The 19,976-nt window shown below is 47.7% G+C and overlaps 2 protein-coding genes and 1 long non-coding RNA gene across 5 annotated transcripts in view; 2 read left to right on the top strand and 1 right to left on the bottom strand.

Annotated features, from left to right (window-relative positions):
• Positions 1 to 2,888, top strand: part of FPGS (folylpolyglutamate synthase) — a 30,894-nt gene extending 28,006 nt beyond the window's left edge. For all 3 annotated transcript variants that reach the window (XM_058159478.1, XM_058159477.1, XM_058159479.1), the window contains exon 15: positions 852 to 2,888. In XM_058159478.1, coding sequence (XP_058015461.1) covers positions 852 to 1,279 — 428 coding nt within the window. In that variant the 3' untranslated portion in view covers positions 1,280 to 2,888. The remainder of the gene's footprint in view (positions 1 to 851) is intronic.
• A 324-nt stretch (positions 2,889 to 3,212) lies between these two features.
• Positions 3,213 to 9,454, top strand: LOC131186106 (uncharacterized). The gene is made up of 4 exons (XR_009152298.1): positions 3,213 to 4,861; positions 4,955 to 5,024; positions 8,544 to 8,619; positions 8,934 to 9,454. It is a non-coding gene; the product is annotated as an uncharacterized LOC131186106 (long non-coding RNA).
• Positions 4,854 to 19,976, bottom strand: part of ENG (endoglin) — a 39,264-nt gene continuing 24,141 nt past the window's right edge. The window contains exons 9-15 of the mRNA XM_058159368.1: positions 19,573 to 19,713; positions 18,807 to 18,845; positions 16,667 to 16,780; positions 15,794 to 16,033; positions 14,591 to 14,660; positions 9,467 to 9,568; positions 4,854 to 6,233 (exon numbers count right to left, since the gene is read on the bottom strand). Of these exons, the coding sequence (XP_058015351.1) occupies positions 6,115 to 6,233; positions 9,467 to 9,568; positions 14,591 to 14,660; positions 15,794 to 16,033; positions 16,667 to 16,780; positions 18,807 to 18,845; positions 19,573 to 19,713 (825 nt within the window). The 3' untranslated portion in view covers positions 4,854 to 6,114. The remainder of the gene's footprint in view (positions 6,234 to 9,466; positions 9,569 to 14,590; positions 14,661 to 15,793; positions 16,034 to 16,666; positions 16,781 to 18,806; positions 18,846 to 19,572; positions 19,714 to 19,976) is intronic.

The raw sequence follows: 19,976 nt of genomic DNA, 5'->3' as shown, positions 1-19,976 counted from the left end.
AATTACTTCATTCCCAGCATCTTCAACTCAAAGTAAAACAAATGCCTCCCAACACAAATTCCTCAGTTATCTCAGCAACCTTAGTCCAATTAGGCAAACTGCCAAAGGCCCTTCCTGGCAAACGTCCAGAAGTCACAAAAACAAAGACGGATACGAAGACGCAGCTACAATGTTGTTTTCCGGCAAACCCCAAACGCCGTTGCTGGTCTGTTTTAAGCCTTATGGGAGGGGCCAATCATCTCCTGGCCCTACTCCCGAGTTTTGCTTGAGCTGCTCTTGCCTTCTGGCAGCTCTTCTCATGCGTGCATTAGGAACAGGCTCCTCCTGTTCCTCTGTCTCACTACTATCAGTCTCTGGAGGCTCCGGAATCCGCACTTCACTCCCCGAAGGCCCTGGCCTCACCTCAGGCAGCTCCGCAGGCTGCTGGCAGACCACAACATTCTTTTTGAACTTGGGGAGGGCTGGGGGTGGCATGGCCAGCTCGATATCACTCATGTTGGGGGCGCCTGTGGTGACCCGAGCCCTCTGCCAGTGAAAACGGGCTCCCAAGCTCCGTTTTCAGCTGCGACAGCCTCCTGCAACCTTCTGCCAGTGAAAACGGTACTCAGGAGGGCTGTACGCAGCCCTTCCGAGCTCTTGTTTTCACTGGGAGAGGCGCTGCGGGCCAGTCCTTCACTGTTTCCAGGGCGGCCCCGCGGGCCAGATCTAAACACCCGGGCCTTGAGTTTGACACCCCTGCTCTATGGCTTTCATGACAATATTTGCAAAATACGTGGAGAAATGAGGAGGGGGCCTCATTCTGACATCTCCCCTTGCCTTCCTTGTTTTCTTTTTTTCCCCCAAATCTGCAGATCAGCAAAATTTCAACGTCACCTTGGAGAACGTCCTGACCCGCTGCCTGCAGAATCAGAACCACTGGAACCGGCTGATGGAGGCCAAATTGACGCAGGACCCTTGGTTCCCCGTCTTGCCCGAGGTGGGGGGCTGGCTGAAGCAGCCCCTGCATCACAGCCCCCCGATCTTCGCCGCCTCCTCCACCCGCCCGCTCAATTCCAACTCCTTGGTTTTCCCTTGCATCTCACATGCTTTGCAGTGGATCACCCAAGGCCGGGACCCAAATCTGCCAGCGCTGGCGCCCCAGGGACTCCACCCGCACCCCGTGGCCAGCAGCGGGGCCGTTCTGCTCAAGGAAGCCGTGGCCATCCGTGTCCTCGTAACGGGCAGTCTGCATCTGGTCGGGGGCGTCTTGAAGCTGCTGGATCCCAGTCTTTCTCAGTAGGCCCATGGGACGCCGTCTTCTGCCAAAGTGGATAGGGCGGCAGAGGCCTTGATGTCTCGCCCCTATCTGTGGTGTGGAACCACGGGGCACGTACAGCCACGCCATTCCTGGGTGGTCCGGGTTGAGTCCTCGACTGAAGCGAATCGAACTCCAGACAACTATGATTGGTGGCATCTTACCTGATGGTTGAACGTTGATGGTTGAACCACTTGAGGTCCGTCTGCTGCACCGGCTTGGAGACATGGTCCTTTTTCTCATAACCAAGCGGGGACCTTTGGTGGGGTCAACCATCTCCTCCAGCCTCGAGCAATGGACGGGGGGGTATCCACCCAACATGTTCCTCAGCACAACCCGAGGCAAGATACAAACCACCACGCCTCCGAAACGCCCATGTGCCTTCTCAACTCACTCATTCGCCGTGTCCCGTCGACGTTCCTCTCCCGTTTTTCCATCCCCGTCTTCGATCACTCGCTGCCTTGATCCGTTGGGCTATACCCTTGGGGGACGCTGCTACTCACTTGTCACAAATGGTCCCCCCCTCCATTTTTGAGCTCCCCATCTCTACTTCTGGACCTCTGTTTTGGGGTGGTGGACATTGAAAAGGACCGGTCGTATGGAGTACGATGCTTCTACATGCTTGGTGCCTACTACAGTCTGGAGCCCAGAAAAGCAAGCTTAGCCGGGCCCAGTAGGGTATGGACTGGTTTTGGGGTGGGGGGTGTCCCTGGGCTGATCCCCCTTGAGATCCAAGTGCCTTTTTTGGGGGGAGTCGGGGGGAGGAGAGAGTCACTGTGTTCTTCCAACGAGCTGCCAAAACTTACGATAACTTCGGGGACGGTGGGACCAAGCATTTCAACCCCCCCCTCCCCCACTTTGCTGCAATTGGACTCCACCGTTGCCCACATCCATTCTATACTCAAACGTGGGGCGGTCAGAATACCTCTCCCATCTTCTTTCCCCCCCCCGCCAGGCGAAAGTAGGCCGTGGCTGATGGGCGGTGTAGTTCCCCAACTCCAGCTTTTTTAACCCACCTGGAGAATTCCGCCTGCGTTCTGCAAGAGGAATTGACGCGGTTTGAGGGATGGGATGGGGTGGAGTGCGGTGCGTGCGTGGAAACCTGATCAAAAGGTTCCCACACTGGCAGCCCTGCCAGGATCGACCTCCCCTTAATTTTAGGGGAACTTTGGGGGGTTCTTGAGAGGCATCCATGCTGCCCAAACTTTCACTGTCTTCTTTAATGGCTGGAAGGCTTCATTTGTTTAAAATCCCTTGTGGGCAGTGAGAGTTAAGAAGGGGGGGAGACCACTAAAAGCTAGCTTAGCTTCTCTTTGCAATCCCTTCCCTTCCCTTCTTTCCTCTCCTCTCCTTTTCCCCCTTCCCTTCCCTTCCTCCTTTCCCTTCCCTTCTTCCTTCCCTTTCCTCTCCTTTTCCCCCTTCCCTTCCTCCTTTTCTTTCCTCTCGTTTTTCCTCTTCCCTTCCCCCTTTCCCATTCCTTCTTTCCTTTCCTTCTTTCCTTTCCCTTCCATTCTTCCTTTCCTTTTCTCTCCTTTTCCCCCTTCTCTTCTTTCATTTCTTCCCTTTCTTTCTGGCTTCCCTTCCATATCAGCCTTCCTCCTCCTTTCCCTTCCCTTCCCTTCCTCCTTTCCTTCTTTCCTTTCCTTTCCTTTCCTTCTTCCTTCCTTCCTTCCTTCCTCCTTTCCTTCCTTCCTCCTTTTCTTTCCTCTCCTGTCCTTTCCTCCCTCTCCTGCCTTGTCCGCCTGCCTTCCTTCCTTCCTTCCTTCCTTCCTTCCTTCCTTCCTCTTCCTTCCTTCCTTCCTTCCTTCCTTCCTTCCTTCTTCCTTCCTTCCTTCCTTCCTTCCTTCCTCCTTTCCCTTCCCTTCCTTCCTTCTTTCCTCTCCTTTTCCCCTTCCTTCCTCCTTTTCTTTCCTCTCGTTTTTCCTCTTCCTTCCCCTTTCCCATTCCTTCTTTCCTTTCCTTCTTTCCTTTCCCTTCCATTCTTCCTTTCCTTTTCTCTCCTTTTCCCCCTTCTCTTCTTTCATTTCTTCCCTTTCTTTCTGGCTTCCCTTCCATATCAGCCTTCCTCCCTCCCTCCCCTCCCTTTCTCCCTTTCCTCTCCTGTCCTTTCCTCCCCTCTCCTGCCTTGTCCCCCCGCCTTCCTTCCTTCCTTCCTTCCTTCCTTCCTTCCTTCCTTCCTTCCTTCCTTCCTTCCTTCCTTCCTTCCTTCCTTCCTTCCTTCCTTCCTTTCCCTCCCCCCCCCCTCTTTCCATTTTCCATTCTTGTGGGGAACCTGCCCTAGTTCATTTATATTTCTCTTTAGGACTTCGCTCCAAATCTAGTGAATTCCCCTTGCCCACCCCCAAAATGTAGGATTGCTAAACTTGGATGCAATCCTCTTTTTAAGCAATGTTATGCCTGCCTCTCCAAGTTGCATAAAAGTGCGGATGAAATTGCCCCTAGATTCCGCCTCCCCCCCCCACCCCTTTTGGGGTGGTTTCAAATTTCTTTTCCAGGATTCCAAAGATCCCCAAACACAAGCCTCCTCGTGTCTTAAGCAGCCGATTGCTGGGTGTACATTCTCCGAAAATCTTACAAATGGAGCCTGCAAACTCTTTTCTGTTTTAATTCCTCCCTCCCTCCCTCTGGAATTTGCAAGCTGTTGAGCTGGAATCTTGTCTTGCACTGATGCAATTCTGGGATTTTTTTTCCCCCCGGGTGGGTGGGGTAATCCTGTGACTTTCTCAGAGCACCAAACAGATGGACGGACGACTGTTATTTTAAAAAATAATAATAATTTTCCTGCTTCCTTAATGTCTGTGGATCTTCTCCTTCCTGTCCCCCTTTCCCACCTTCCCAGCCCAGGAGCAGGAAGTGTAGATCATGCTGACTTGATAAAAGTTAATTTATCGAAGAAAAAGTGGTTTTCTGTTAACAATGTTTACAGCTATTTTTCAAAGTCTTAATTTGTTTCTCTTTCGAGCCGCCTTTGTAAAAACTGTCTTGAGTGTAAATTTTGGAATAATGGGGAGACGGGGAAAAAAAAACTTGACAGACGCAGAGACTCAGATTCCAAGCGAATAAATGCTCCGAATGAATCAATTAAACATGGCAAATTGGAATTCTTTGCTCATCTGTTGCTGTCTATTTCATGCTTTGAACGGGAGCTGCTCCTTTTCGGAATCTTCCGACGTGCATTTTTAAAACCATCCAACAGGGGGCCCTTTGGCGTGGAAAAAGCCCCAAGAGAAACACATCCTGGCCTCCAGGGGGCGACAAAAGGCTGCTGTATGCAAAATAGGTCAGCTTGCTGCAAAAAAAAACCCCAAAAAACCTACCCTTACTTGTATCTGTCAATCAAACCCAGACAGTTTCCGAGCCGTCCAGCATCTGTATTTGCAGCTGGAGCAGCTCCTGCTGGGCTCTTGACGTTGATCGGAAATGCATCTGGTGGGACGTTCGGCAGGCGTGACTCAGTTTCCCCTGCGGGCTTCCCCCACCCTTCAATTTAATGGCTTCTGGGATCCTGTTTTAGCCCCTTCGCCCATCCGAGGAGTTTAAAATAAACAACAACCAGAACTGACAATGGTGAGTAGGCGCGGTATAATTTCCCTGTATACAGTTTACAAAATATATTCTATGTATAGTTATTTATATACGTACAATGATACGTCTTTTCAGAACAAGAGTCCTTTTACAACGAGGAGGAATGCTAAAAACCTACGAGCTCTTTTCACACAAACCGGCTGAAGTGAGTATAATTTGGATTAATACTCGGGGCGGCCCAAACCAACCGGGGTGCAGAAATGCCCCAAAATACAGGGATATGATTTGCCATTATCTTGTGGGGAGGGGGGCTGCTCTCCTGCATTAACTCTTTGACTTAACTGAATAACGGAATTGGAAGGGACCTTAGAGGCCTTCTAGTCTAACCCGGGGGTGAAATGCTCCCGGTTCGGACCGGATCGACCGATCTGGTAACAATGGTGGCGGGTGGTTCGGAGAACCGGTAGCCAAAATCCCTGCCCCCCCCCCAATGCCCACCCAATCGCCCGCTTGCCCGCTTCTTTTAAAAAATGCTTTTAAAAAGTAAAAACAGAGAGGCTCTGACGATCGCAGCTGAGCCGCGCGATCGTCCGAGCCTTTTTTTTTTTTTACTTTTAAAAGCATTTTTTTTACAACTTATTCGTCCGAATGCTTTTAAAAGTAAAAAAAAAAAGGGCTCTTAGATCGTGCTGACTTTATAAAAAGTGATTTATAAAGTCGGCCGAATAGGTTGTAAAAAAAATGCTTTTAAAAGTAACATTTTTTTGTAATAATCCTTTCCCTAGGAGTGGGGAGGGAATGGGGATTTTGCAGTATCCTTCCCCTGGAGTGGGGAAGGAATGGTGGATTTTGAAATATCTTTCCCCAGCCATGCCCACCAAGCCACGCCATGCCCACAGAACCGATAGTAAAAAAAAAAAATATTGAATTCCACCACTGGTCTTCCCACGCACTATCTGGTGCCTAACACGAAAACAGTCTAATCCGACAATCCAACCTTGAAGACCTTGGCAACAATGGACAACATTGATGGGGATCCCGATGGCTAGTCCCAGATTAAAGTGGTCGGGATCCCTGTGCCCATCAACCTATCCCGATGGTTTCCAAGAAGTGGCTTTTGAAATTGCTTGGTTGGAAACGCCCAACTTTTCGATGTAGGAAGAGGAAGAACCGAAGTCCGCTGGGCTTGGAGGTGACCCTTCCTCACCAACCTTGGAACCCAACCGCTCTGCAGGTTCCCCGATGCTTTTCCCTCTGAGAAGTCCTTGTGGCTTCCCCCCGTTTTCAGGGTGCTGCTATGCCATGCTGCTGGTAGAACAGGGGGTGCTCTGGGTGCTTCCCAAACTGTGGTTGGTGCTGCTGCTCTCCGATGCAGGCGGGTTGGCCGAGGCTGGTTGGGTTTTGGTGATGGGACCTGAAATGGGTTAGAAGTCACACAAAAGGGACATAAAACCAGAAGTCCTTCTATTGGGAATTATACTAGCTTGAACATAGTTTTAAATCGGGGTTTTGAATTAGGGGTTTTAAACGGGGTTTTAATTGTATTTTAATTTTTTTAGGCCATTAATCGAATCAGTTTTTTATATTGTTTTTAATTTGTATTATATGTATTTTGTTTTTACTGGCTGTGAACCGCCCTGAGTCCTTCGGGAGAAGGGTGGTATACAAATATAATAATGAATAAAAATAAATAAATACCTGAAACCTATAGTAGAGAACCGAGATATTTGATTGTGAATGTAATTACAGCAGCTAGAACTGTATTTGTAGGGCCGTAATAGCTCTGGCTGGTAAAGCCTGTTATTAGAACACAGCAGCCTGCAATTACTGCAGGTTCAAGCCCGGCCCGAGGTTGACTCAGCCTTCCATCCTTTTTAAGGTAGGTAAAATGAGGACCCAGATTGTTGGGGGGGCAATAAGTTGACTTTGTAAATATACAAATAGAATGAGACTATTGCCTTATACATTGTAAGCCGCCCTGAGTCTTCGGAGAAGGGCGGGATATAAATATATTAAAAAAAAAAAAAATTGCAAGGAATTGGAAAAATGAGAAATTGCCGTTTCAGGATGAAATTATGAAGAAAATTATGGACTGTGCAGAAATGAGTAAATTGACGTTTGAAATTAGAGAACAGGAAGATAAACAATTTTATAAAGTATGGGACTTATTTTACCAATGGTTAGAAGGGAAATTACGATCAAGAAATGTGTAGTTTTTAACAGGTTAAAAATTACTGAACGATATAATTCTTTTAAAAGGATGGATAAGATAGGGTAATAAGATAAAATCATTGTTCCAGAAAGATTATTAGAGATTGATTAGCCAAAAATATTTGATTACAACTTGATGATAAAATGGAGGAATAAATAAATTAATGATAGGCAATTCTTGTTTACACAAAAATGTAATACACACACACCGACACATTGTATTTGGAATTTGAATGGATGATGCTTTTATGTTTGTATGTTTTTAAAAAAATAAAAAAAAACTTTTTTAAAAAAGGGACGTGGTGTTAGGAGAAGGACCAGGTGGGGGGAGAATTCTAGAATCCTTGGTGCTCTCTTGAGTTGAGTTGTTGGTTAGTCGCAGGGGTTTCCAACCTTGGCAACTTGAAGACTTGTGGACTACAACTCCCAGAATTCCTCTGGGAAAGCTGGCTGAGGAATTCTGAGCAAATTCTGGCTGAGGGATGCTAAGAGTTGAAGTCCACAAGTCTTCAAGTTGCCAAGGTTGGAGACCCCTGGGTTAGTGGATTTGTCATGACCCGTCTAGATAGCATCAAGAGGACCTGGTAAAGAGAAGGACTGGGGGCAACATGGAAGTGAGTGGGAAACCTGGTTGACCCATCGTGTCTTCCAATATCTAAGGGGCTACCACAGAAAGAGGGGGTCAACCTATTTTCCAAAGCACCAGAAAAACTTAAGGAAGGAAGGAAGGAAGGAAGAGGTGGAAGGAAGGGGAGGGAAGGGAAGGAAGGTGGGAGTTAAGGAAGGAAAGAGGGAAGGAAGAAGTTGGGAAAGGAAGGAAAGACTTAAGGAAGGAAGAAAGAAGGGGAAGGAAGGAGGGAGGTGAGGGAAGGAAGGTGGGAATTAAGGAAGGAAAGAGGGAGGGAAGGAAGGAAGGAGGGAACAAAGGGAGGAAGGGAAAGAGGGAAGGAAGGAAAGAGGGAAGGAAGAAGTTGGGAAAGGAAGGAAAGACTTAAGGAAGGAAGAAAGAAAGGGAAGGAGGGAGGGAGGGAGGGAGGTAAGGAGGGTGGGAGTTAAGGAAAGAGGGAGGGAGGGAAGGAAGGAAGGAGGGAGGGAGGGAGCAAAAGGAGGAAGGGAAAGAGGGAAGGAAGAAGTTGGGAAAGGAAGGAAAGACTTAAGAAAGGAAGGAAGGAAGGGGAGGTAAGGAAGGTGGGAGAAGGAAGGAAAGAGGGAGGGAACAAAAGGAGGAAGGGAAAGGGGGAAGGAAGGAAGGAAATGAAAGGAAGAAGTTGGGAAAGACTTAAGAAAGGAAGGAAGGAAGAAAGGAAGGAGGGAAGAAAGGAAGTAAGGAGAAAAGGAGGGGAGGAAGGAAAGCAAGGAAGAAGAGAGAAGGAAGGCGAAGGAAGGAGAGGGAGGGAGAGAGAGAAGGAAGAAAGGAGTTGGGAAAGGAAGGAAGTAGTTAAGGAAGAAGGAAGGAAGGACGACATGCGGAGAGGGGCTGATAAAATAACCACGTCTTTCCCTGCATTTCCAGCAAGTCCGAAGTCCCGAGTGTTGCTCTTCAACGTGACGGAGACCGCGATACGGCGGCTTTGCTGAAACTTTTGCTGGTGAGCTGCTTTTTCTCATTTCCACAACCTCCCCGTCCCTCCAAGATCCCTCCCAACTCTCTTTATCCTGATGAGGTTCCCTAGTTGGGTAATGAAACATCTGCAAGCCAACAACTCAACACAAAAAGGGCCCAGGGGATCCCACTGTTCAACCCCGAGCTACAGATACGGACTTCTACCGGGGGGGGGGGCGGAATTTCCCATGGTGGACCCAACTGGGAACTGACAAGGAGACAAGAGACACATGGCGGCTTGTTGGCTTTCCAAAATCCCCACGGGAGATTGACCGAACGTTTTCCCACTGCCTTCTCCAGCCAGGGGTAAAAGCTTGCCAGACCATCCCAACGAGCAGATAAAGATTTGGCGATTGCAGCTCTTCTACTTTTCCAGAGACGATTAAGGAAAATATGCAGGTCGAGCTGCCAAACGGGACCGGATGTATCCTGTTGGGAATTGGAGGGACCGAGAGGGAGGGCAAATAAAGATAAGGGAGTCTCGTATGTGGGGGGGGGGGGGAGGCCAAATTCCAGCCTTCGCATCCCCAGATAAATCTGGGAAAGATCACTACTCTAACCTCCTCCATTTGGTCACCTTGAGTTAAACCGATGGCCGAAGAACTTGCAATGTTCCCGTTATAACATTTGTTCCTCCAGAATCATGAGGACTAGTGACCACAAAGCAGAAAACCCAAGTTTCTGGTACCTGCAAACACCCTTCCCTTGGATTGTCGAGCTCTGACCACAACATTTCATCTCTGATGGGGGTGGTTACGTGGGTGGGTGGGTGCGTGCCATTCCCCCTCCCCCTCCTGCAAACCGGCATTCCTTGGGAAAGCAACACAACTTACGAGTGTGAGAATAGATGTACCACAACGCCCCGGTGAGCAGGACTCCGATCAGAAAAGCACCAAAGGCGATTCCCAGCACGGTGCTAATCCTCAAGCCTTCATCTACGGAGAAGGGATTAAAAAAATAGATTAGATTGGCTTTATTTTTTATTTTTAACTCTGTGTTTATTTAGATATATGTTTTTTTCTTTCCTAAACATTAAAAAAGAACTTCATATTGATATGAACGGCGTGTTGTCCGAATACAATTTGTTGCGAATGACAAAAAGACAGTGAACGTCATCGTTGTGTGCATATTGTTAATAATGGTCGCATAATATTGTTCACATTAGCTTAGCCATATTAGAAAGCTTTCGTTATGTCTCTTAGATCCTCTTTCTTAAGACCAGCCACATTCCTCCCGAGGTTTTCCTGTGCCAAAACAAGGACACCGAACATGCAAATCATCCGACGTGCGCGATGTGCTCGGCCGGGGCCCTCTGGGGCCGAGTTCGTGTCAAGAGTTTTTCCTCGTTTTATTGTTTTGCTGTCCGGAGGGAGCCGCACAGGAGCGAGGCAGGAAGGAAGACTTCAGAAGGACGGAAAACATCCATATTGGAAAGGCCTACTCGATTGGCAGGAAGGAACTGCGAAGAGGCCCTTTTCCATGCCTGCCTTCCCCATCCTCATGTCCAGTGGTGGGATTCAGCCAGTTCGCACCGATTCGGGAGAACCGGCTGTTAACTTTCTGAGCGGTTTGGTAAACTGGTTGTTGGAAGAAATCATCAGGGCAGAGAACTGGTTGGTAAATTACTTGAATCCCACCACTGCTTATAGATCATCTAGTCCAACCCCCCACCCAAACAGGAGACCCTACAGCGTTTCTGACAGATGATAGTCCAGTCTCTTCTTGAAAGCTTCCAGGGATGGAGCACCTACAACGTCTGAAGGCAACTTCTGTTCCATGGGTTGATTGTTCTCACGGTCAGAAAATTTCTCCTTATTTCTAGGTTGAATCTCTCCTTGGTCAGTTTCCAGCCATTATTCCTTGTCTGGCCTTCAGGTGCCTTGGAGAATAGTTTGACCCCCTCCTCTCTCTGGCAGCCCCTCAAATATTGGAAGATGGCTATCCTGTCTCCCCTGGTCCTTCTCTTCACTAGACTAGCCGTGCCCAGTTCCTGCAACCGTTCATCGTATGTTTTAGCCTCCGGTCCCCTATTCATCTTGGTTGCTCTTCTTTGCACTCTTTCTAGAGTCTCAATACCCTTTACAGATTAACAGAGTGGGAAGGGACCTTATAGACAGTGGTGGGATTCAGCCAGTTCGCACCGATTCGGGAGAACCGGCTGTTAACTTTCTGAGCTGTTTGGTAAACTGGTTGTTGGAAGAAATCATTAGGGCAGAGAACCGGTTGTTAAATTACTTGAATCCCACCACTGCTCCCTACAACCGCAGAACCCCAAATTTTTAGTCAGCAGGAATAATGATGGAGGATTTCATTCTTGGTGGGTGGAGGGCTCATCCCTCTTGAAGTGGCTTTGTTTTATTTTGGGAAATCCGTCCCTTCGTCCTACAAATTTCAAATCTTTATTCTCAGTGCACAACATAGGTACAATGAGATTGGTTGAGTTCCCTCAGTGCACCCGCTCCCCAACACAACACAACTCACAGTGAAGGCAGAAAATCCCTAGCCCAATAAATCATATTAACAAAACACCCAGTCCTATTGCACCAGGGTGAACATGTTACACGTTGTGCCAGCTCTGCAAGTCCATCATACTACGTAGTTATGATGTTATTTCACATTCAGGAGTCTGACAGCCCATAGATAAAATCTGTTCTTCAGCCTGTTTGTGCGGCTGTCTATGCTTCTATATCTCCTTCCCGATGGTAGGAGGGTAAGACATGGTGACCAGGGTGTGAGTTGTCCCTGAGGATTTTCCTCCTCTTCTAAGGCAGCGAGCCCTAGCGATCTCGTATTGGGGGACAGCCCACAATGTTTTGTGCTGTCCTTACCACCCTCTGTAACGTTTTTCTATCTGCGGCTGTCCAACCGGCATGCCATACCGTGATGCAATAAATGAGGACGCCTTCTCTTGTGGATCAGTTGTTGTCCCACCCTGTTTTTAACGCAAGACTCTAAGGAAATGGAGTCTCTGTTGGGCCTTCCTGGCCACCTGGATCGTGTTGTTTTTCCAGGTGAGGTCTTCGCTGAGATGGACTCCCAGGAATTTAAAGGAGGAAACTCTCTCTAAAGCACCGACCCCCACCCGCAAGATGTAAAGTGGGGCAGGTTCTTCTCTCTTCCTCCGGATGTCCAACACCATCTCCTTGATGTTCAGGTGCAGGTTGTTTTTAAAGCACCATGTGGATATTTTTTGAATCTCCCCCACTTGTATGCTGTTTCGTCTCCACCTGTAATAAGACATCTGCACGTCTCCAGTGAGAAATCTTGTGCGTCTACACAGGTCTGCAGGGAAAATGGCCACCACAAGGAAGAAAAAGGAAGAATATACATACATATATACATACATACATGTATATGTGTGTGTATATATATATGTGTATGTATATATATGTGTGTGTGTGTGTGTGTTTTCTGAGGTTTTCGCAGGTGTTTGTATGTAGGTCTTTGGTTATTCGGGTTTTCTCCCGCGTAAAATTGGAAGTGTCTTGGCGACGTTTCGACGAAGTCTCATTTGTCATCTTCAGGCTTCAGCTTCGTGCTTCTGGGAGCTTCAGCTTCGTGCTTCTTCATTGCTCCCAGAAGCACGAAGCTGAAGCCTGAAGATGATGAATGAGACTTCGTCGAAACGTCGCCAAGACACTTCCAATTTTACGCGAGAGAAAACCCGAATAACCAAAGACCTACATATGTGTGTGTGTACACACACACACACACACACACACACACACGCTGATAAAGGGAGGAGAATGTGTAGCTCAGAGGTTAATACAACTGCCTAATATGCAGGCAGCCCAAGTTCAAATCCGAGTAAGGGTATGGCTAGCTGATGAAAGCTAAAAAGTTTGAAATAGATCTATTCTAGTCTCCCTTTATTTCTTTATCAGCAATATATATTTGGTATAAAATGGTTTGTCGTGATTTGCAACGGCTTGAGGGCTCCTGGATTGGAGCTGAAAAAGAAATAAAGGGAGACCTTTATAGATCTATTTCAAGCTAATTAGCTCTCATCAGCTAGCCTGACCCTTCTGGGATTCGAACCTGGGCTTGCTTGCATATTAGGCAGATGTATTAACCTCTAAGTCAAATATGCCTTCAAAAAACCTCTAAATATAAATTTTAACACAAAATAGTTTATCGTGAAACTGCCTGAAGGCTCCTGGATTGGGGCTGAAAGGCGAAAGGGAGGCAGTATATGCCTTCCTATATTTGGGTAGACCAGGTTGCTTCGATAGAAAACCTAGTTTATATATGTGTGTGTGTGTGTGTATGTGACCAATTAAAGAAATGGTTTGATACAGGGAAGACAATTGCCTTATTAGCTGGTATGCGTTTGAAAATGAACCCGGGTTTGGTTTTATCCTGGTTTTATGCGCTTCCTTCTCCAGATTCTGCTGGCTTTTGGGGAACTTGTCCTCTTGAGACTCAAAACTCTACTGAATTGTCCTCAAAATCCTATGAAATCCTGCAAGGGGAGATCTTCTCAAAGTTTTCCTCACATGGAGACATGGACATCTGCTAAGACAAAAAAACTAAGGAGATTTTCAGGAACGTCTTCTTTTCCCGTTCTGGAAATCTCTCTTCTGACGCTGAATCCTAAAGTTTTTGTCCTCTTCTTTCACCTTATAGTAGCTTCCAGGAGAACTTCTGGACTTGGAGGCAACGTGGCCACGTGCCAATGATCGGACCCGTTTTTGCGCCAGCTGAATTCTCTTTATCTCTTGAACATCCGTCTGGAAAGATGCGATTCTTCCTGCTTCCTCAACATTTATCTCCTTCTCTTGCACCAGACGTCTGGACGCCAGCCGTGCTCCGCGAAGTCAAAAGCCACATCAGCTGGGATAATGGAGGAGATAAGGTCCTTCGGGTCCTGTCACTGTTCTACATCAAAAATGACACCTCACCCTCCATTATCCCACTTCTGGCTTTGGGCGGGGCCAGTTGGCTTCAGTTCTAGTTGAAATCCCCTTCCGTTGTCCTTGCGTGCTTTCTCTGACCATAGCTCCATGCTAAGAGGTGCCACCAGCCAAGGTCATGGTGCACGCCTTCCGGCTAAACCGCGGATGCCCACCCTATGTGGCCCCCGTGGGGATGGAAGTGCAGGCGTCACAAGTTGTCACCATCGTGAGGTGACCAGGACATGGCTATTGCTATGGCCCTGAGCCAGGCGAAGGAGAAAGATGGAGAAGGACTTAACCGCTTTGAGTTGGAGTTTCAGAAATGGGACACCGTAATTTGAATTTTGTGAAAAGAAGGACTAAGGATAACACGATAGCAGTATTCCAGTATTTGAGGGGGCCAACACTCTTCATACTATACATAAATGACCTTTGACCTTTGACCTATACATAAATGACCTTTGCAATTATATTATAAGCAACTGCATTCCCTTCACCGATGATGTAAAAATATTTTAACACCACAGACAATGCTGCTACCTTTCAAAAAGACCTTGACTTTCAATGGTCAAACAATTGGCAACTCCAAATCTCAAGCAAAAAATGCTCTGCCTTACACATCAGGAAAAAAAGCAGAACACAAAATACAAGCTAGCTGGACATGACCTTGTAGATGACCTTCACTCTGTCAAGGACCTTGGAGTACTCATCTCAAACGATCTAAGTGCTAGAGCCCACATCGCCAAAAAGACATTAAGAGTTGTAAACCTAATCTTTTGTAGCTTCTTCTCCGGTAATATTACACTACTAACCAGAGCATACAAAACATTTGCTAGACCAATTCTCGATTACAGCTCATCTGCCTGGAATCCACACCTCATTTCAGACATCAATACAATTGAACGTCGCCAGAAATATCTCACAAGAAGAGTCCTCCACTCCTCTGCTCGCAACAGAATACCTTATGCCACCAGACTTGAAATTCTGGGCTTAAAGGCATGAACCAACTTTCCTGCAAAAAAGAGCACACCATGGATTGATATTATGTAGGAAAGAACTCACTGTGGGATCCAGGGTTGTAGTTTTTCAGCATCACCTCTAAAGAGCCTTCGTAACTTCGAAGTTTGCCGTTCTAAAAAAGGAAAGGGAAAAACAAGTTCAATTGAAAAGAAATAATTCTTCCCCCTTTTCTTTTTTTAAAAAAACTGCTTTATTTGGCAACAGCAAACATCTTTTTTTCCGTAGTTATTAGGGATATCATAAAGGACAAGTGTTGAATAGACCAAGTACCAGAAAACAGAGTTAATTCCTGTTACGCAAAGGAACTCAGATAGTCCTCGACTTATGACCATCATCATCATCTTTTAACGTCCGCATAATCCCTTGCGGGGTGGAGTCGGGGCCACTGAATGGAGCCAGCAGAGTGTTTTAATGGCCGGATGCCCTTCCTGTTGCCAATGTGGAGTTTTGTTCAGCAGATATATTCTCAGAGTGCCCAGAGAGAGAAATACCTGCCTCTACCTAGGATCGAACTCACAGCCTCCTGATTGTGAGGTGAGAGCTCCACCTCTAAGCCACCGCACCACTCCATTCAACTGTAATGGAGCCCAGAATTTCCATCGTAGGTCATGTAAATGTAAGGGCTTGTAAATCGAGGCATGTAAAAGTAGGGCTGGCAAATCGAGGCACTCGCGGAGCCAACCCAATTTTATGACATTTTTTGGCGGTAGTCGTAAACAAACGTGGTTGTAAAGGGGACCCATTGTCTGTAGTGGGCAGTTTTTGGCTGGAAATAAACCTGATTTAGGGCAAGAAATGTTATTAAATTGGGGTCACGTCACTTGCAGGACGATGCAAATGGCCTTAAATGAGGGCCGGTTGCCAAGCCAAAATGCAACCACAGGATTACCTCAGAATTTGGAATCTGTGACTTCTGTTTTTTTGAGGGCTGTCGTAGCCTCAAACGGTCACCAAGCCACCAGAACTAGGTGTATTTCACTGGAGAAAAGAATGCCAGCTACTCAAAATTTCCGCTACCGGTTCTCCAGAACTGGTCAGAATCTGCTGAAACCCACCTCTGACATGGTGGCTGGAGACCCTCAAAGCTGACACCAGCCAATGCCTAGAACCACTCAGAAGACGTTTTGAGGGCAAGATCAGGAGACCTGGAGAGACCTGGCCCAAGAGTTGGACACGGCTGAATGGATAACCACCATCATGATTATCATCCACAAGACAAAGGCAGTTTTTCAGAGGCCAACTCACCGAGGTGTTTAGATGGACCACGCAAACCAGGGTGGCCGAATCGGTGGACCACAGCTCTTCTTCTGGCTTGTAGGTGAAGCTGAAGCGTTGAGTCTTTGGGCTGGGGGATTTCAGGGTCGCCACCGAGTAGCTCATTGAGACCCCTTGGTGGAAGAGCAACTGAGGCGGGTTGTCTCGGGGTTTTAAGAAACAATCTCCCATTTCTAGAGAAAATTGTTTCATGGCGGTTCGGAGCGAGACCTATTGAGGAAAGTGATGTTGTTATTCATTGTTTAACGACCCCATAATCCCTCGCGGGGTGGAGTCGGGGCAACTGAATGGAGCTGAGTGTTTTACTGGCCAGATGCCCTTCCTGTTGCCAGTGCCGAGTTTTATTCAGCAGATATATTCTCATGGTGCCCAGAGAGAGAAATATCAGCTAATACCTAGGATTGAACTCACACCCTCCTGATTGTGAGGCGAGAACTCCACCTCTAGGCCACCGCAAGACTCACTGAGGAGGAAGGTGATGGGAATCTTAGTCACAACATTTTTTTTCAAGGACACTGGTCTGCAACGAAGGTGGGTTTGGTTCCCCTGTTCTCACCCCTTACTTTATCCCTGCATTAACCTATTTCCCATATTCACAAAAACACCTGGAATCCTAGATTCGCCCACCAAACTCCGTTTGACCAAGACGTGGAGCCACACCAAGCTTGACAACAACCCCACTTGTCTCCCCAAGTGTGTTTTTGCATCTGCTGGTTTTGCCTAGTTGAGTTAAGGGGTTTTTTTTTTTGAACACCGCCTTCCTTGACTTCAGCTCCCAACACCCTTCTGTCCTTGGGACTTGAGGTCTACCTTCCTACCCCAAATCCACCAGACCAGCATTACCTCCACGTAGGTAACTTGGTGAGCTTGTATCACCGGATTGCTCGGCGAGGCGAAATCTTCCGAGTTGTAAAGCTGGAGAGAAACTTTCTCTGGGAGATCACATTCAAAGGGCACCTGCAACCGAGGATCAAAAACAACTGGATTACAAGCCTTTGCATGGAACAATTTCGTGTGTGTGTGTGTGTGTGTGTGTGTGTGTGTGTGTGTGTGTGTGTAGGTCTTGGTGTATTCGGGTCTTTTCCCGTGTAAGGTTGATAGTATCTTGGCGACGTTTCGACGAAGTCTCACTCGTCATCTTCAGGCTGGTGCTTACGGTTTCGTGCTTGTGTGAGCAAAGCGTGGTCGGAGCTGCCGTCTCTCTATAAATACTGGTGGGGAGGTGGGGAGTGCTGGCTTTGTTGCTGTAAGCGGGTTGGTTGACTGTGTTGTTACCTCTTGATTGGTTGGTGGAGTTGATGTTTGCAGATTAGTCGGCTGTTTCGTAGCATCCTGTGTGGGTGTGGTCCTAGCTGGGTGCCCATTAGTCTTCTGTGTTGTAACAACCTGTGTTGTGTCTTGCCCGCCCTCAGAGCAGCCAGGGCCTTCTTACCTGCTCCCGAACACTGAGGAATGAATGCCTCCCGGCCCAAGTCCTGGCTCCATGCCCACACAAACTGCAGAAGAAGGAGAATCTCCCGGCCCCAGCCCTGACTCCATGCCCAGGCAAACGGAGCAGCTAGACCCCTCCCCCTCCTCCACAGCATGTGAGCCTGAGGAGGGTTTATTCCCAACAGCTGATTGGAGTGACCCTCGCATCAGAAGATTGGATAGGCGGAGGCAACAGAGGGAAGGGAGGGGCAGGCCTTAATGAGTGCTGAGTCATGGAGCCACACCCCATGGCCTATATAAAGGATCTGCTTTCTGGCAGTCTCTGAGTCAGGCAAAGTCGAACTTATCTTGCTGAAGTCATTTACTGGTCTCCTGCCTGCTCTGAGGACTTTGCTAGGACTTTGGGCAGAGCTGCAGAGGCAAGCCTGATTCGGATTTCCCTGACCCAGCTGTCAGCGGAGGAGTGGGACACGACAACCTGGGTATTTATAGAGAGACGGCAGCTCCGACCACGCTTTGCTCGCACAAGCATGAAGCCGTAAGCACCAGCCTGAAGATGATGAGTGAGACCTCGTCGAAACGTCGCCAAGATACTCTCAACCTTACACGGGAAAAGACCCGAATACGCCAAGACCTACATACCTATGAATCCGATTCCTTGTTTCCAAAGCAGAAATGTTGAGCCTTTGCATTTCACATGACTTAATAATTTTCCTAGCAGGAATCACCTCTTCTCACAAATCTCGTCTTAATAGGCCCTCCTAACCCAGGGCCAAGGTCTGCTTTGAAGAGGTGGGGCCGCCAGTTGCCGACCATACAGATAACATTATTGAACATTGGAGGATGAAATTAGGGATAAGTAAAAATAAATAAATTTGGGCCAGTCAGTTGCGCGGCTTGAGAAAGAAATATCTTTTTCTGTGTGTTTAAAGCAGGGGTAGGCAACCTTAAATACTCAAAAGAGCCGCAAAGGTCCTAACTGGGAGCCCCCCATTCAATTCTGGAGCCGACCAGAAGTCCGGTTCCGCCACCATAGAGTCTCCTCCTAGAGCGGAATCTTTTTTCCTCTAGCTGTCCTAACCAAAAGCCCTATCAATTGTGGAGCCGACTGGCAATAGGGAGCCGCAGCAGAGGGATGAAAGAGCCACATGCGGCTCCAGAGCCTCAGGTTGCTGACTCCTGGTTTAAAGCATCCCCATTTTGCAGGATTTAAATCTATATATGCATAATGGGATGTCCCATTCAAACTCACGGCAGATATGCCTAAGACCGAGGAGTATTTTTTCCCCCCTCTTGCACGCTGAGCAAAGCAGAATTCTGGCTTTTCTTTAAAAAAATAAGAATACTCTTATCACCTCCTCTTCTGACTTTAAAACTAATAATAATAAAAAAGCAGTGGAGTAATTCCTTGAAAAGCTGCAGTGTGTGTTTGTTGAGTATTAAGAAATCTCAAAAAAAATTCACCAGAGTAATAACAGCGCAGCCTCAGGAAAGATATTACAACCGAATAACTGGGAATTAGTTTTAGAGTGAAAAAGAAATTTCTTCTTACCGTCACTTTTCCCGGAAACACCGGCAACGTTATTATGAGCTGGAACCATTAAAAAGAGAAAGAAATACGTATGTGGGAGTCTGATATAAATGCCTTTGAATAATTTGGCTTTAAGAGAAAAGAGTTGCATAAACCCCCCTGCTATATTTGAGGGCTCCATGCCAGGATTTGGGGGGTAGGTGCTCGACCAGGTTTTGGGGGGCTCCATGCCAGGATTTGGGGGCTCCAGGTCAGGATTTGGTGGGCTTTGGGTCAGGTTTTGGGGTGCCAGCCAGGTTTTGGGGGCTTCAGGTCAGGTTTTGGGGGTTTTGGGTCAGGATTTGGGGGCTTGGGTCAGGTTTTGGTGGACTTTGGGGCAGGATTTGGGAGGCGGCCAGGTTTTGGGGGTTTGAGCCAGGATTTAGGAAGCTCAGCCAAGATTTGGGTCAGGATTTGGGGATTTGGGTCAGGATTTGGGGGAATTTGGGTCAGGATTTGAGGGGCTTCAGGTCAGGTTTTGGGGGGCTTTGGGCCAGGATTTAATGGACTCCATGCCAGGACTTGAGGGGCTTCAGGTCAGGTTTTGGCGGGCTTTGGGCCAGGATTTAGGGAGCTCCAGGCCAGGATTGGGGGGGATTTGGGTCAGGATTTGGGGGGCTTAAGGCCAGGATTTGAGGGGCTCCGGACCAGGATTTGGAGGGGGGGCTCTGGGAGAGTCCAGATCAAGTTTTGGGGGGCTGCAGGTCAGGATTTTTGGGGCAACGTGTTAAAAAAAAACCCACCATACCTGGTTTTTCACATGGACACCCCCTTCCAGTTGGGTGGAACATTTGTCCAGGATGCTGTTGAGTACAAAATGAGTTGTGTTGTCTCTGGCCCTGCAGCTGGGATCTTTCAAGGTGATGGCATCCACCTGCGTAGGTAAAGCCTAGGGTTGCAAGGAGAAGGATGAACCATGGTTAGCTGGGAGATGTTTCAACAGGGACAATTCGAGGAGAGAACGAGCTTCTGGGTTCGACGGGACTCTTCAGCAGGGTCGCTGAGAAAAGAAGTGTGAGGTTGGAGTCCCCGGTTGTGCTAAACCTACACAACCTCTGACTCAGTTGGGGTGTATTGATGCAACCCCTATATTTTTGATTCATGGCAGTCTGCCTGGGGCTTCTGGGATAGATAGTGTTGTGGCCCGCCAGC

Source organism: Ahaetulla prasina, chromosome 16, assembly GCF_028640845.1.
Source record: "Ahaetulla prasina isolate Xishuangbanna chromosome 16, ASM2864084v1, whole genome shotgun sequence".
Classification (NCBI taxonomy): domain Eukaryota; kingdom Metazoa; phylum Chordata; class Lepidosauria; order Squamata; family Colubridae; genus Ahaetulla; species Ahaetulla prasina.
This window is presented reverse-complemented; position numbering and strand designations above follow the sequence as displayed.